General features: G+C 33.8%; 1 protein-coding gene across 1 annotated transcript in view; it reads right to left on the bottom strand.

Annotated features, from left to right (window-relative positions):
• Positions 1–12,720, bottom strand: part of LOC136025340 (uncharacterized) — a 35,621-nt gene extending 22,901 nt beyond the window's left edge. Inside the window, exons 1-2 of the mRNA XM_065701265.1 lie at positions 12,566–12,720; positions 8,159–8,229 (exon numbers count right to left, since the gene is read on the bottom strand). Coding sequence (XP_065557337.1) covers positions 8,159–8,219 — 61 coding nt within the window. The 5' untranslated portion in view covers positions 8,220–8,229; positions 12,566–12,720. The remainder of the gene's footprint in view (positions 1–8,158; positions 8,230–12,565) is intronic.
• Positions 12,721–18,560: the final 5,840 nt, after the last annotated feature.

Below are 18,560 nucleotides of genomic sequence, written 5' to 3'. Positions count from 1 at the left end.
AAAGGTCCCAAAATACTAGACTGCCATGGGGACTGTACTGAAGACCCATTAGATTGCTTAAATAAAACAATTTTTAGCCAACTCTTTTCATGCAATTCAAAGGAATTAATTCGAAAGTCACTTGTGCTTGCATTTTCATGGCTTATCAAGCTAAATATTGATTAAAAAAAACTCATATTGAAAATAATTCTTCCAGGAAGCTCGAGAGTATAGAAAATTATACTTTATCAAACTTTATTTTCGTTAAATTCCCAACGAAAACACGGATTCCTTTATTCTGTTTAAAGTCCGTCACGTTTTAAAGCTAATGTTAATTTATAAATTAGGTTGGTAATTGGGAAAGCCAACCAATGCCAACAAAATGGTTGCCACAGGGGTTTCAAGTTTCGTGGTGTTTTCGACACCTAGAAAGGTTATAGAGAAAATTTCAAATTAGTTTCCACAATTTAGTATTATTCAGACTTAGTGTACAATTCCGTACTTATATTTTTTTCAAAAGCGGTGTCTACTTCATACGAAAGGAACTCGGGAAATTTCAGAACCCCAATCACTACACATGAAGAAAAGTGGGGTTCTGGGAATTGAAACTCAGGAATCCTATTGATTTTACAATTTTGTTCATTTATCCCTCTTACTTTCTTTTAGTTTGCCTATTTTTGTCAGTTTGATGAATTTGGACCCTAAGCTTGAAATGCGGTCCTCTAGGAAAGTGCTCATTTGTGCTTGCATGAATTTAGTTGTCAATTACACAGTCAATCACAAGGCCACCTTTTCAACAAACTATTCTTCAATAGTGTTTTGTTAGGAGTAACCATATCATCTCCCTATTAATCTAATGGGAAATTTCGTTTAACATTGTCAACTACGAGACCCCGTTTTGAACACTATTCTCCGATATACATTTCTGTTAGGAGAATCGAAAGTAATTCGTAATAACTTGGAGTATATTTTTCAACGCAGAATATACGAATACAATAGAAACAAATACTTCGAAGCTGGCTTTTGTATTGAAAATGTATTTCAAAATAAGTACAATTTAAAAAATTTAAAACTAGGTCTTGCTAAAGAGGTTCCAGTAAGCTGCAACATTATCCCTGTCTCTTAGACCTGGCAATCAAGAAAGTTTTTGGGATGAAGAATACCATCTTGCAAACCCCAAAAAATAAAGGATCTGACTGCTTATTACTACATAAAGTCGAAAAAATGTTTAAAATGGAGGCTTTGCGACAAATTAGTAATCCGGAACAATTCGACAATTTGAGACAAAATATATACAGAAGTATTAATGTATTTAATAGTTTACAGATTATAATAATTAAATACGTTTCGATAATTTATTAGTCAAGCATTTATAATCGATAACATTTTCTAAAAGAAAACTTAGCCAACCCGTTAGATTTTTTCAACAAAATATGACGAGTACTGCTTTTAAAAACCTCAGCAAGTCCATCAAGGCTGTGTTTTCATTTTTTTTTTTTTTTTTTTTTGCGAAATAGTCTTATTTTTTACCATTCACTATCAGATTAAGCCTATTAAAATAACGTGAATATCACAACTTTTGGCTTGCAAATAACAGTTCTAATAACAAATTCTAATTAACAGTCATCAATTTGTTGGCTAAGAAAACCGATTCCAAATTCGTGTTTTGGGCAAATAAAATTTTTCCACAAAACTAAATTTGTAATATCGTTAGTTAGTGATGCAGGGTCTTCAATTTCGGTTCTGGCCTTTCTTCAATGCGGCTCAGATCTTGATTAGTGCCCCCCATACCTCCAAAATTTTCAGGCCAAAATTGCAAAAAAAAACATTTATTACCAAAATTTTCATCTATGAAAAGAAAATTTCATTTATTGAAATCAAGCTTTTCTTACTTTATATGGGAAAAGATATAGGAAAAATGAAAACTTCATATTCAATTTGCTTTTATACGACCCTGAAAAAGGCTTATGCCAGCTTTGCCTCTCACTCAGACTATCTGTCTTGGCTTTTTCTCCAATCAGCCATGGCTTAATAGCAACTTGATTTGGATTCAAAAGTTGATGGACTCGGTCTCAGCCTTTGGGATCGACCTCGTTTTGAAAAAACTCTCCCTGTCTGGGCTTCCCATGCAGTAGTGTCTAGGGTTAATTAGAAGCTGAAATTTCGAAAGGGTAACTTCCTCCAAGGAAGTTATAATGCTGGTAGACTCCGGGATGAGAATTTGATAGAAACTTTCCAGGAACAATTGAACTGGAGCAGCGGTCGCTAACCTGTGGTCCATGGACCACTGGTGGTCCATGAAAATAATTATATGGTCCAAGAAGAAAAGGGATCATTATTGAACAATGTCTATTTTTGTATATAATAAACATAAAAAAGAAAAAAAGAAAACTTACCATGGAATCAAAATTTAAAAGTTAAGTTTAAAATTATAAAGATTTATTGTAACTAAAAAAGGCTAAATAAAATGACATGATGTTTTGTTCGCATATTAAAGATTTCTGCTGCTGTACATTCTTGAACCAGCAAATATCTGTGACTGGATGAATTTCTTTTTGTCTTTATATTTCCGCGGACAAATTTCTGCGAAAAAGTTTCATTCTGTTTCAATTTTTGATCCAGTCTCCATTACCAGTTTAGTTCATATGAAACCTATACGTTCCTGATTTTCTACGGCCCGGCATAAGCTCTTTGAAAGTAAACTAACACTTATGTGAGCAAGTACTATCAAAGTAGAAAAATATGAAGTGCACAGCTATCAATTTGAAAATTATTTAATCAATGGACTTTCCTGAAACTATTGAGTGAGGCAAGAGAACATCTTACACTTCTTCGGAAAAAGTACAGATAGAGTGATGAAGACAGTAATAATAGTCAGCTGATTAGTAAATTAGACTTACCAGAGCATCCCCAGTCCTTGTCTGACAACATTACAAAGAATATTCAAAAAGGAGGTGAAAATGAAAATGCAAAATATTTAGAATATAAGATTCAGACTACCTGAAATTTGGATTTATTCAAGAACCTGGCAGTACGCAGGACTCATGGCTTTTTCTGTTATTTATCATAAAAGTTTATCTAACGCTGCAGTGAAACCGTCAAAACTTAAAATTCAATTGCAATCAAAACACCTAGATTTAGTTGACAAACCACTAGAATATTTTCAAAGAGCGTATTTAAAAGCAAATAAGGGCTTTAGAAAATAAGGTGGCTGAAGATAAGTCCCTATTAAGCTTCCTACTTGATAGCAGTCCAAATCGCACAGATTAAAAAGCCAAATACGATTGAAGAGGACTTTATTGAATCTTGTATATTACAAGCCTCTTAAGCTGTTTTGGGAAAACAGGCTATCCAAAGAGTTAATTCTTTGTCTGCTAACGCTTTCAGAACCAGAATTGAAGACATTCAAAATAAAGTTATAACAATGGGACAAAATGCACCGTTTTATTCAATTCAACTTGATGAATCTGTAGATGTCAGTAAAAAGTTGTCCTTTGTGTTGTAAGGAAGGAGTTTCAAGGAGACTTACAAGAAGACTATCATTCCCGCTGAATTTGCAGATCAGAGTAACTAGCTTCGAGATTTTTAAAGCACTTGATAGTTACTTCCCGAAGCCCAAAATTGAGTGGAAAAAATGTATTGACATTTGTACAGACGGTGCTACAAACATAACTAGACTTTGCTCAGAAGTTGCTGAAAAAGTGAAAATTGTTAGCCACCTATACATCGTGAGTATATTGTAGTAAAAAGAAAAAGTCTCCAGAAATAAACCAAGTATTATCCAGTGCTATAAGACTTTTGAATGAAATTAGACATAAAGCTCAGAATCCTCGGATGTTTAAATGCTCTACGAAGGAATGGGTTCCCGGTATACTCACCTTCTTCTTCACGCTGAGGTAAGATTAAGATGGCTATCGAGGGGCAAAATATTGAGCCGACTGTTCGTGTTGCGTTACAAAATTATAAAAAAAATTTTAGCATCAAAATCATCAGAAATTTCAAGGACTTGTCCGATGATGATTGATTAGCCAAGCTGGCATGCTTGGCAAATATTTTTTCTTTGCTAAATGAGCTAAACATATTTTTTGCAAGAACAACTAAAGGACATGTTTACATTACAAGTAAAAATAAACGGTTTTGAAAAGAAAATTGCAGTGGCAAACATGGCTGATAAGTAAACATCTACAAATGTTTATAAACGCTGATGAATATATGGAAGAAAAGGATCTCATTCGTCAAGAGGTATCCATGACTATTAAATAGCACTTACAGTCACTGGCATAATATTTTGGTTTGTAATTTCTTAGGGAAGTAGATCCCAGACCTGGAAATAAGTGAATAATAGATCCACCTGTATCTTACATCACAGAGGACAAATTAAGCATAAAGGAAGCAAAAAGCGTCATTGATCTTTCTTGTGATGATAGGCTCAAATTAAAATTAAAGTCTTCAATATCAAGATCTCATTTCTGGTCAAAAATAAATATCCATTCGTGAGTGAGAAACCTATGAAAATTTTGATTCAAATTTCAACTACATATTTATGTGGAAAATATTTTCATCTGTAACAGTACTTGATGTTTGGTATCACTCTCGGCTTGAGATCAATTTAGCTCCTCGTCTTTGAGCAACATCATTAAAACTGAATCTCCACATCATGTTGTCAAATGTACTAAAGCAACCATCAAACAGTTCGTGGTAACGAACTGTAGTAAGGAGCGACCCGGCTCAATAGTAAACGAAACTCTAAAAAACGGAATTTCGATACTAAAAGACAACAGATACTAAAAAAACAAAACAAAGACCGATCACGGGTGCGTTTTTTTTCAGGGGTCATTGTATCGACCAATTGATCGTAGAATGTCAGAAGAGGGCTCATTCTAACGGAAATTAAAAGTTCCAGTGCCCTTTTTAAGTGATAAAAAAAATTAGAGGGCATCTAGGCCCCCTCCCACGCTCATTTTTCCAAAGTCAACAGATTAAAATTTTGAGATAGACATTTTGTTTAGCATAGTCATTAACCATAATAACTATGTCTTTGGGGATGACTTACTCCCCCACAGTTCCCGGGGGAGGGGCTGCAAGTTACAAATTTTGACCAGTGTTTACATACAGTAATGGTTATTGGGAAGTGTACAGACGTTTTCAGGGGGATATTTTTGGTTTGGGGGGTCGAGGGGAGGGGGCTATGTGGGTGGATCTTTCCATCGAAGAATTTGTCATGGGGGATGAAAATTTCCATGAAGGGAGCGCAGGATTTTCTAGCATTACTATTAAAACAACAATGGAAAAATAAACATGGAAAGTTTTTTTCAACTGAAAGTAAGGAGCAGCATTAAAATTTAAAACAAACAGAGATTATATATATATATATATATATATATAATATATATATATATATATATATATATATATATATATATATATATATATATATATATATATATATATATATATATATATATATATATATATATATATACTTATAGAGAGAGAGAGAGAGAGAGAGAGAGAAAGAGAGAGAAAGAGAGAGAGAGAGAGAGATTAATACGGTTAATAGTATATACACAATCAATGATATTGTAAATTGTCTGATTATCCTGCTTGGATGTATTTACTGCACCTTTCTTTCCTAAGTCCATGTAAGGGGTCCGCAAAATAAAAAAATCATACATTTAGCGGTCCATGTATGTCTAAAGGTTGGCGACCGATGAACTAGAAAGTTTAAAATTTGACAATGTAGAAGATAAGTGGAACTAGGACAACAATTTTTGAAGTTGTTGATGGTGTCTTAGGAAAGAAAGTTAGGAGCGGAACAAGAAATATGAGTGAAAAAGCTTTATGGTTAAAAAACAGAAGAAAGGGCTTGTACAAGAATTATCTGAGTGATAGATCATACGAAAACGAAAGTAATGTAAAGAAAGTTAACAAAGCATTAAAATACGAACAAAGCGGGTATGATGTGGAGGCCATGGATAAGAATGTCGAGAATCTGGAAGATGCAGCCAGACGGCATAATAGTAAAATACTGTACTGACATGTTAATAAGTTGAGAGGGAGTTGTCAATCCAGACTTGCCCCAGCTAAAGATAGGAACGGGGCCATAATTAGTGATAAAAAAAAAAGGTTTGTAGAGAGATGGGCAGAACATTTTGAAAATGTGCTAAACCGGGATAGAGCTGCAGGAAATGATAAAAAATATAGATGAAAGTGAAAAAGTTTGTAATACCTTGGATGTGAAGGAAGATCTGTTTTGTGAGGAAAAACTAGGGAGAGCACTAAAAGGATTAAAAAATAATAAGGCTCCAGGTACTGATAGTGTGTTAAATTAGTTTTTTAAATATAGTGGCTCTGAGGTTAAAAATAAGTTACTGGAGATTATGAATATGATTTTGAAAAGGGGTAGTACCTAGCAATTTTAGGAAAACCCTAATCAAACCACTGTATAAGAAAGATAATAAGAGTAAGTGCGGTAACTATCAAGGTATTAGCCTGGTCTTTGTAAGCAGCAAATTACTTAGTAATATGATATTTTTTAGACTGGAAAATGTTGTAGGCAAAGTTACAAGGGAAGAACAGTACGGTTTTAGAGAAGATAGATGATGTGTCGACCAAATATTCAATCTTAGGTTAATAATTGAGAAGGGCTTGAGCTATCAAACACATTTATACACAGTTTTATAGATTGTGAGCAAGTGTTTGATCATGTTGATAGAAGAGCTTTAGCAAAGGCCTTATCCTTGTATGGTATACCAGACAAATACATTAAAATTGACTAGTGCTATTTATGAGAACAACACTCCTGCCGTTGAGGTAGGAAATAAAGTTAGCAGCTGGTTTTATATTAAATCGGGAGTTAAGCAGGGTTATGCTCTATCCCCCTTTATATGAATTAGTTTGAGAAACTTTGTTCTAAGGAGCACATGAAAGGCAATGGTGGACACGGAGTAAAATGGGGAGGAAAACTCTCATGGACTTACAATATGTTGATGTTTTAAGCATCCTAGATGAAAGTGTGAGCAAATTGAATGAGCTTTTAGAGGTATTGCGAGTTTAGGGCACTAGAATAGGTTTGAAAATTAATGTTAAGAATATTGAGTCGCTAAAGCTAGGAATAAGTAAAGATCAAAAGGTGACGTTGTGTATCGAAAAGATTGATCAAGTTGACAGCTATATTTACCTTGGTAGTATTATTATTGACGACGATAGGAGCAGTGAATATGCTAAAAGTAGACTAGCCAGGAGGCTCAGAAGGTTTTTTCGTCTTTAAAAAAGTTTTGAAGAATAGGAAGATAAGTCTGCAAACCAAGATTAGAATATTGGAAGCTTCAGTGAGGACAGTGGTGAAATATGATTCTGAAGCATGGGCGTTCTGAAAAGGGGGGGGGGGATTTGCCGGATTTTTCCAGAGAAATTGCCTAAGAAGTATACCAGGTACCCGGCTGACTGACCTTATTTCAAAATGTAGGGTGTATAAAAAGTGAGGCTCTATCTTGCTTTCTAGGGCTATAATGAGACAAAGGTTGATTTGGCCAGGGCACGTTCTGCGGATGACATTTGACAGATTGCCGAGGACTTCCCTTTTCGTTACAGGGCTAAATGGGCTAAACGGAAAACACGTCTTCCACTTTTAGCCAAAGAAAGATTTATGTGAAATAGGAACTTCCTTTGAGTGTGTAAAGATGGGGGGCTTTGGTTAGATTGAGATGGATGGCGAACATGCACAGCTGTGTTGGCCTGGGGTGGCTTGGTGCAGCGGCGAATTGTTAGTAGTAATAGTAGTATACTTACTACCAACTGCGCCTTCTATTTTATATCAATAAAGACAAAATTTTAAAAAATCACGAAATGATTATAAATGTTAGATTTTTTTTGAAATTTTGCACCCCTAAATATCATACGCCCAAGGCAAGTACCCGTCTGCTCCTCCTATAACCAACTCTGAGGTTTTTAGAGTTACTTACGAATGCTATAATTTATTCTTTTTTTACTTCTGAATGTCAAGCTTATACTTCTCGAAAAATTAATGGACTTTATCATATAATTCACACATTTTAATATTTAAATATTTATTTACTCCTCCATCCTCTGTATGATTCAATTAATTTATCGCCTACTTGAATTAGTTTGAGACGGTTAAACACACCCTTATGCAAAACGAAGAACAAATTCAACCTACCCGGAGCGACGATCTGGTGAAGTAGGTTGAAGGTGACAACTACAATGAGTTCGGCTCTCATCCTGAATTATCTGAAAGTAAAAGATTTGTACAATTCTTAGAAAAGGGGATTAAATATATTTGTGCTGTATTTAGAAAAAATATAACTGTAGGCTGTGCATAAATTATACATTTTTAAATATGTGTATCTTTTTATTCTTGTTCTATTCTCATTGTTTTTCAGCTTTATGGTTGCTTTCAATATTATTAATCCTACTGTTGCACACTGTCCCCAGCCAGCCTAACTTGAAGGCCGATCGCATAGTTCGTTGGTGTAAATGGCACTTAAGTTCACCTAATCTCGGAGGTGTCAATTCACAAAAATATAGACAGGAAATTTCATGTATCAAAATTTATGGAAAGAGTTAGTTTGGTTTTTTTAATTATTTTCATAAAAAATGACACTCTAAATGAAAATTAAAAACATTAATGGAAAAACTCGCTTTCCAAAATCTAAGGAGATTTCGAAAATATCTAGGGGACATATACCACCCTGTTACTCCCTCCTGCTCTCCCCTCCAATTGACGTCCTGCTGTCACTGATCATACTTAGGCTTCAACAATTTCATTTGCTAATTTTGACATTTATTTTCTTTCACTGGTTAGATAGGCATTTTAGCTCATCACTACATTCATTTATAAGAAAATGACAAAATTTCATCGGTTCGTAAAAATTATAGACCGATTAAGTGACTTATATATATATTAAATAAAAAAAAGTTTTTCGAAATGAAAGTAAGGAGCGAAATTAAAACTTAAAACGAACAGAAATTACTCCGTATATGAAAGGGGCGTTTCCTCCTCGACACCCCACTCTTTACGCTAAAGTTTTTTATTGTTTTAAAAAGTAGAGTTGCGAGAAAGAATCAAACTTTAGCGCAAGGAGTGGGGTGTCGAGGAGGAAAAGCCCCTTTCATATACGGAGTAATTTCTGTTCGTTTTAAGTTTTAATGTCGCTCCTTACTTTCATTTCAAAAACCTTTTTTTTTATTTAATTTCTGAAAGTTTTTGAATTAATGCATGTCTGATTTTGGCTCTCCGTACATAAATTATTAAAATGAAATTTGCATATTAATTCTTTTTTTGGCTAAATGGCTTTCTCTTAGTTTTGATCAGACGATTTTGAGAAATAAGGGGTGGGGAAGGAGGCCTAGTTGCCCTCCAATTTTTCGGTTACTTAAAAAGGCAACTAGATCTTTTAATTTTTAACGAACGTTTTTATTAGTAAAAAATATACGTAACTTAAGAATTAACTTACGTAACAAACTTTTATATTCTTATATTTTTGATTATATATATGAGGGGGTTGGTCCCCTCGTTAACACCTCGCTCTTCACACTAAATCTTGTTTTGTCCCAATTCTTTAAGAATGACCCCTGAATCAGAAAGGCCGGAGAATAAATAGTTGAAATTACTTTAAATTTTTTTAGCATAAAGAGCAAAGTATTTATCTCCTCCTAAATGCCTCGCTCTTTATGCTAAAGTATTTTTAGAACCCCTCATATGCGTAATAATCTCTGTTCGTTTTAAGTTTTAATGCCTCTCCTTACTTTCAATTGAAAAAACTTTTTCATGTTTATATTTTCATTTTTTTTTAATAGTAATGCTAGAAAATCCTGCACCCTTTTCATTGAATTTCTCTTCCCCCATGAAATATTCCTCCAAGGAAAGATCCTCCCATATAGCCCCCTCCCCTGAACCCCACACCCAAACCAAAAAAATCCCCCTGATAACGTCGGTATACTTCCCAGTAACCATTACTGTATGTAAATATTGGTCAAAGTTTATAACTTGCAGCCCCTCCCCCAGGGACTGTGGGGGTAATTCATCCCCAAAGACATAGTTATTATGGTTTTCGACTATGTGGAACAAAATGGCTATCTCAAAATTTTGATCCGTTGACTTTGGGAAATAAATGAGCGTGGGAGGGGGCCTAGGTGCCCTCCAATTTTTTGGTCACTTAAAAAGGGCGCTAGAACTTTTCATTTCCGTTAGAATGAGCCCTCTTGCAACACTCTAGGACCACTTGGTCGATACGATGACCCCTGGGAAAAAAAAACAAACAAATAAACACGCACCCGTGATTTGTCTTCTGGCAAAAAATACGAAATTCCACATTTTAGATTACACCTTGAAATTTTTTTCTATAAGGTTCTCTGATACGGTGAATGCGATGGTGTGATTTTTGTTAAGATCCTATGACTTTTAGGGGGTGTTACCCCCTATTTTCCAAAATAAGGCAAATTCTCTCATGCTCGTAACTTTTGATGACAAAGATTAAATTTGATGAAACTTATATATTTAAAATCAGCATAAAAATTCGATTCTTTTGATATATCTTTTAGCACCTAAATTCCGTTTTTTAGAGTTTCGTTTACTATTAAGCCGGGTCGCTCCTTACTACAGTTCGTTACCACGAACTGTTTGATATATATATATATATATATATATATATATATATATATATATATATATATATATATATATATATATATATAGCTTAAAATAAAATTTTAATTGAGCTTAAAATAAGTAACCATTAGTTTCAAAATAGCTCTTAAACCCTAGAACCCCTGCATTTTCCGTTAGAACCAACACTTGAGGCTAATTAGAAAATGGGTTTGTAAGTTTCAGAATTAGGAGCGTGAGCTCTTATGTTGGCCAAGACAGTTGTAATAATTTTATAGTAGCAAAAGTTGTAGTTGAGAATTGGCACTGGCATCCCCCTCTCCAAGACATTTAGATTGAAAAAGTAGCAGGAACTATTTCCCTCAAAAAGTTAGGAGTTCTGATCAAAATTATGCCACAAGTTCAACAATCCTGATAAATCCATTTTAGATATTTAGCTACCTGTCGAACGAAAAATATGTAAAAATATAATAACATAAAAAATATATCAAAATATAAAATATATAAGAAAACAAACTGTATTAATGTATCCAAATAGGATATAATTTCAGGGGGATATCAATTTCTGGGGAAAGGTTAAGGCTTAAGCTAGAAGCAAAAGCAGTCAAATATATGGAGAATTTAAGAAGTAAGGTAACAACGTTTTAGCAGGGGTTTCCGCAATTCTTACCCTTTCATTTTTCACTGATTGTGCTGATTCAGCTAATGGTCATATCAAATTGGAAGATTACCCATTAGAAAAAAATACATTTTACTTTGGGTAATTTTTTGAGGCATCAGAAGAAAGAAACCAAATCTGCAATTTTGACTCAAACAGACCCAATTGTAACAAGACAGAGACTAAAAGATACGCACTCATTTAGAACGTGTCAGTTTTTTTTTTATAAGATTAACTTCAAGCGATTATACAATCTCATATTTTGTTCCTGCACTTAAATAGACAGTAAATCCAAATAATAGACAGTAAATCCAAAGGAAAATAATTAGTTTCCTAAAAATTAAATTTGTAATTACCCATTTTTTCTAAATCCAGTTGATACCTAAAGTAAAATGCCAAGTGCAGCACTGAAAGTTGAGATTATATTGGGTAGTGAAAGATATCATTTCAGTTCAGGGAAAAGTTAAACTTAATTAATTTGAAAACACATAAAAAGGACCTTCTACAAGACTGAGTTTATTTATTTGTTTACTTTTGTCAGAAACTTGTTGATTTCAAAATATTGAAGCAGTAAATACATTTTTTTTTTTGGAAAAATGTCTGGTTTCAGGATAAGAAGCACGAGACTAAGAGGCCGTATTCCCCTCATTTTATGAAATAGGCAGTATTTGCAAACAAAACTAAACAAGGTTAGGTGGTTGTATGATATACACCCTACCTAATATTCTTCACATATATTTCTCTGACGCTCAATCCTAATGAAATATACCTAAGTAAGACAGAAATATAATACTTTAGAAACAAACTGGGCTAAATATTTGCACATTAGGAGGGGGGGAGTAAAGTATAATGGGTCTGTATGCCATATGTAATAGGTACAATTATTCTGCATATTACGTAGTAAGAATTGTTTTCTAATTTCACATTGTCCAAATACTTTACCCCCATCCCCGTCACCTAGTGTACGACCATATAGCCTAAATTATATATTTTCCATCTATTCTGTCACTTCTCTTTGTCTTGTATCACACTAAGCTGAAAGAAACTAAACAAAAAAAAAACGGTTCTATAATGCGTCAAGACCAACTTGAGCGGTAGGGTGTATATCATACAAGTACCCAAGTTTACATTAAATAAACAACAATTTGGTTCGTCCTATATACTTTTCCACGCAATAAGAGCAAAATCGTTTTTGTAAACGACACCGTGAAACGAAGCGGTGCGAATTGGGCTAAAGAACCGACACCCTTGAAATAGAAGCAAAATAGGACCCAGTGGGTCGTAATTAGAAATGTACATACCAAAACAAGAATCTTTCCGAAGATATTTAAAAAAAAAAAAACTGGTAGTACTGACAGCTAATTCTAAATATTACTGGTTGCTTTTTGTTATTGCAGCTCCCAGTTTTATGTCAGTGAAACAATTGTGCCCTCAGCAGTCCAATCCGGATTTGTTGCTGTAAAAGAACCAGGCCACTAAAGTCCGTTATCTATGAAGTAATTAGAATAGTGTGCTACAACTTGGCACAGATACAGAGCAGGTTCTTTTTTTTTACAAGCGGACAAAAGATCAATAAAAATTATATTCAAAGCTGCATTATGACACCCTCGACTTTAAATCCAACTTCCAAATATAGTTAATGAGAAATGGAATGTAATATATGGCTTGAAAATATAACCAAAAACTTTCATTAGGTTTCTCTTATAGCTTTATTTCACATATCTCATTTCACAATTTAAAATTGAAAATATTCTATATCTCATAACCCCGAAAAGGGAGCATGCAAAGATATCTAAATCTTTACCAAAAAATTTTCTGTAGATAACTAGTGCTATGAACAATGAGTGCAACACTGTACCAAAGAAATTCGGCTATAAATACTTGGTCTCATGGTAATATTAGATTTTTTTTTTCTTTTTTTAGTTTCTAGGAATCTTCACATAACTGGTTTCTAGCTGGGCTTGGTTAGAAACACTGAACTTTTGAATCAAAGCTAAGTCTGGCTAGCTGATACTTACTAAACATGCTTACATATAACATTAGAAAATACTTCTCTGGTTCTGTAGAACAAGAAATGGGTAAAACATAGCAAAATCCTGGAAAGACATTTCTTTAACCACAAATGCCTATAGCTAAATGTAACTGTAAAGGTACTAGTTTCTGTTTTTCAATGCGTGCCTTTTGAATATATGACACTCAATCATTACAGAGGAGGGATTGACTCCATGTACCAGGGTAAGAGGCAAATATCAGCTGGCCAAACCGAACTTTCATTCAAAAGTTCAGTTTTCTCGTCGCCATTTACTTCATATGGAGATACCTTCTCCCGTTCTCCTGCTTGTACTAGATAAATACACAGCCCTGTGCCCAGTGAGAATTCTATTGACATACACACATCGATCCTTTGATATATAAAAAGGGGAAAAGCTTTTTCAGAAACAGTGCCATGCGGTGACAGATCCGGGGAGCATGGGGGACGCGCACCCTCTTGACGTAGTGGTAGATTTGGGGTTGGGACCACTTGCTCTGATTTGGGTTGGGACGAAAGTTATTATTTGTAATTGGTTTTTAATAGTTGAGTTTTTAAATAAGTTTTAATTATTAAGACTTTCTTTATACATACATGTTTAAAACAAGATTTCAGTTATTTTGTGTGATCTCTGCTAGATTTTACTAATGACGCATACCGCCAAAAAGTACTTAATAAAATTTAGATTTATCAAGAGAATCTGTCCGTATTACCACAATAGCCAAATGGGAGGAGAAATTTTTCATTTCGTAAAAACAAGGAGGGGAAATTTAAAATTCTAACTTCCTTAGGCTGTCAAAATGATATTTCAGGATTGTATTGTCACAATGGGACTGAAACGCAAAATATTTACTTCTATATATATATATATATATATATATATATATATATATATATATATATATATATATATATATAATATATATATATATATATATATATATATATATATATATACATATATATAAATATATATATATATATATATATATATATATATATATATATATATATATATATATATATATATATATATATGTGTGTAGATATAAATTATAAGATATATCACCATTATAAAACATCTCATGGCACTGCCATTATAGGTGATAGGTGAACCCTATTTCGTAATTAGTGAATTAGGCCATAAATATGGCTAATATGGCCTATAACGGAGCAAAAGCAGCTGTTAAATAATCGGAAGTGTTGCTGATATAGTTAGTGGTACACTGGCTGCTTTTGGAGACTACTCCAAGACACCACTACCTTAATTAGATTCAGGGTTGAGCCTATGCCTTCTAAATTAGTCGAATCAAGAGCCATCAGGAAACCGGTTAAAGTCTAAGCTTTTGTTACTGTTTTTGCAAAACGGTTTGAGGTAAATGGTAACGCTAAGGCTCAACTTTCGAATAAAAGTTCAAAACCGCTACCCCGTGTTTACCTCATACATTAGTAAATGGAGCTCTGTCCATCCTCCCCCCTTATGGTGGATAAATTTGAAAGAGATTTTTTAACAAAAATTGTTGTATTTATACGCTTATTTAGTTGAATGATTGAGTTTACTTACATTCTGAAGTTTGGTTTCTGTTTCTTTTTTTGGATACAGCAAATAACAAAATATAATCTAGACAAACAATAGCCCAAATGTTTTGTTCATAAATAAACTTATAAAGAGTGCAAACATGACAATCATTTATGGGATTTGGAACTTGTTCTTTGCTAAGCACACTATTTATTGCTACCGGTACACAGAACAGAGTATAGAGATTTCTGTACTTAAATCTAACATTCGGCATATTGTTATGTTCTTATGAACTTTAGTATGTTTGATATGTTTTATATACTTTGGTATGTTTTTCTACTGAAATATATTTAGTAACGCCATTGAACTTTCACTCTACTCTTCGTTTGGTTTGTTTGCGATTACTCTGTTGATATTTTGAGTGAATCATGCCAACATTTCTAACCAGGTAAGAAGTGGTTTGTTTCTTTTTTTTGTTTTATTTTAAGAGGTCCGGGGGCTCCCTTGCCTTTATTTGAGGGACACTTTCATTCCCTTAAAACAAAAATTACACCCACAAGGATTCAAATATAAGAAGAAATATGAAAGCTAGCCAAGAGCCTTGGCCAGCAAACATTTCCCTTCGAGGATCCCCAAAAGATCCAGTATAGAATACGTTGCATTAAAGGACCTGTTGAGGGGTGGATTAAACTATGCAATTACATAGGGATTCAGTTCATATTTGAGGGGGAGTTTTAAATAAAGAACAGGGGAATAGGAACCAAAATACTGGTAAATTGTAAAAATTTTGCAACCTTGGCGGTGGGCAATGATTTATTCTATTTGTTCTAGTGCGAATATTACTTACTATTTAATGAATCCATTAATCGAAAAAGGTAATAAAAGCAGAAAAATAATACAATGGAGAGACATCACCCTTGGCCTTCCTGATAGCTAGTGATAACAAATTAGCTTAAAAAAATAATCTGATATCAATTTTTCGAGTAGGCTTATTTCAACACAATATATCTGCACATGCACGGCTTATAAGATACGAGATACATGGAAGAAGTATTTTTCTTGTTCTAACTATTATCAGCTTAAAAGTTTTACGTTTTCCATGTTTTCAATTTCAAGATCCAGTCAATCCGATCTTGGGTTTCGACTATAAGCTCATCCTGTAAGAAATATCTAAAAACGGTAGAATTTTTTTAAGCTAGGGAAGATACAACATCAGTTAAACAAAATGATCCCAAATATCGGCGTTAATTAGTTAACCTGTGAATTATCCGTTATGCAAATATGACAAGCATTTACTTTACGGGATCCAAGACAGTATAAATTATTTTGTCATCTATCTTTTGTTAAGTGCTATTTTTAACTGCTGTTATACTGAGAGGAGTATGGTAATTTGCACACTCAAATTAAATTTTTACAGTAGTATCCATATTTAATTCTACGGAATGAAATCGTCAAATATTCAGCGAAAGTGAAAGCTCAAATAATTACTATTGAAAAAATTACTATGCGGAAATAAACTGATAACATCTTGACATTAAAAAAAAAAAAAAAAAAAAATCATGCGAAGTTTTTCATCTCAAGCTTTAAACGTCAAGTTTCTCATGTATTTCAAGTAATTCCATCTCAAGTTTTAAATCTAAGAAATTGTGATTAAGTATTATCGTAAGGAAAGAAAATTTTTACGGCTACCCACTTTCAAAAATCTTGCATACCAAATGTGCGCGTCATGCATGGCGGAGGTATCCTAAGCGTGAGCGTGGAGTGAAGTGTATCATGCGTGACCCGAAGGGACAGAGATAGCACATGGGCTCTACGTGTTGTGGACAACTTGAACTCCAAGATTATCATCAAATGGTGAAGGGCGAAAGAACCCTCGGAAAAGTGATTTAAATCTTATTATTTCTTAGCCGAATACAGATTTAGTTGGAATTAAATTGCCTCTTTCTTTCTGCATTTTTCTTATTTTTTCTGGAGAAAAACTGCATTCCTGAGGAATGGCTGTGACTACCCCCGTTCCATAAGGGGATGCCAACAATTTAAAAATCTATTAAGGCTTCTTTAAAGCAACGCCTTATGACTTTTTCTTTAAAGTAAATCCCTTCAGACTCTTTTCGTGGTAAGATATTTTTTCAAAATTTCACTTAACGTTGATTAACTTGATGCTTCTTAAAATTGTACACTTTTATGTGTAATTTCGCATCAGCTACTGTGAAAGAAGGGTAATGAGTCATTGTATAGGCTCATGATAAGGGCTCTCTCCATGATACTTCAGATGAATACACAAAGGGATTTAGGGGGAGGTAGTAATCAATCTATAGTCTCCCTTCATTTGAACTAATTCTGAATAAATGTTTTTTGAGGTATTACCTTTCTTCTTAATATAGATAAATGTTTTCTTTCGTAAAGTTCATGTTTTCCCCGGCATAAAAGTTGAAGCGGTGGAAGGGGAACAATTAATGAGTACCGTCAGGAAATTTACCAAGAGGGAGTAGATATCTAGGTTTCACTTATGTGGTGGCACCTTAGATCCTGAAGTTCACTTGTTGGGAGCAATGAACGCTTACTGGCCTATGTTAGCTAAAGGGTGTTTTGGCAGACATCTAAGGTCATTTGGGAGGGGGCATGAACTTTTAATTGGCCCTGATCAGCTAACAGGTTGAGCTATGTAACTGAGGATCACCACACACGTGTTTAACCATGTTTGCATAATAAGATCTTTGCGTTATTGAATTTTCATCCTTCTTTAACTATTTTTTGCACATATGCTATTATTAATTTCACAACTTTCAGCAGATATTTTATAACATAGATGACACAATAAGAACTTTTGGTTAATAAATCAACCATTTTCATGATCTGATGATCGGAAGGACCTATGGGAATTCTCTGTGAAGCTAGCCCTTTGAGGATAATATAATTTATTTTTAATTGTGAACATTGTTTTTAGTTTCTGAAAAGGAACCCTCCATCCCCAAGGTGATTAAGAGTTATAACTGTTGTGAATAGGCAACAAATAATATCCGAGCAACGATTGTAGTTATCAGGATGAAACTCTCCGAGATTGTTAAGGAGATGAATGTAGAATTAAATCCATAGATTTTTTAACCTGATCCGTCATTAAAAAATAAAGAGCAAAACTGACACTAAAAAAAAAACAAAAAACATTTTAATATCTCAAAATGAATTGCAAACTGAGCTTTTTTTTTTAGTTATATAATAAGATTATTGAATGTATCGGCAAGCATATTCAGAAAAATTGGATATCCTCCCCCCCCCCCCAAGGTGAAAAGGGGTATAGATGTTATGAGGAGTCAATAATCAATATTAAAGGAGCGATTGGAATTATCGAAATGAAACTCTCCGGGGGGGGGGGGGTGACAGGGAAAATTTTTTATTCCAATCCATGGATTATTTGGGCCTCGACCTCCAGAAGGAGTAAAGAACAATATTTAAACTTAAAGAGTGCATAAGAAAAGCCTTTGAGAGGTTTTGGAAATCACCTCTTGACGCGAATCTCTTTTAATTTGATTTTGGTTTTCCCTCAAAAATTCCCTCCCAGAAAAAAAATGTTTTCAAAATAGTAATTTTTTTTAATTGAAACTTTCTAATTTGTATATAAACCTATAGATTTTACGACATTTTTTTTCTTCTTTACTTGAAAAAATTTAGCCTTATCATAGCATAATTTATAAATCCATATTAAATGTTCTTGTCGAGAAGAAACTTTCTGAAATTGTTAAGAGGGTGA

Source organism: Artemia franciscana, chromosome 3 (assembly GCF_032884065.1).
Source record: "Artemia franciscana chromosome 3, ASM3288406v1, whole genome shotgun sequence".
In the NCBI taxonomy this organism is placed as follows: domain Eukaryota; kingdom Metazoa; phylum Arthropoda; class Branchiopoda; order Anostraca; family Artemiidae; genus Artemia; species Artemia franciscana.
This window is presented reverse-complemented; position numbering and strand designations above follow the sequence as displayed.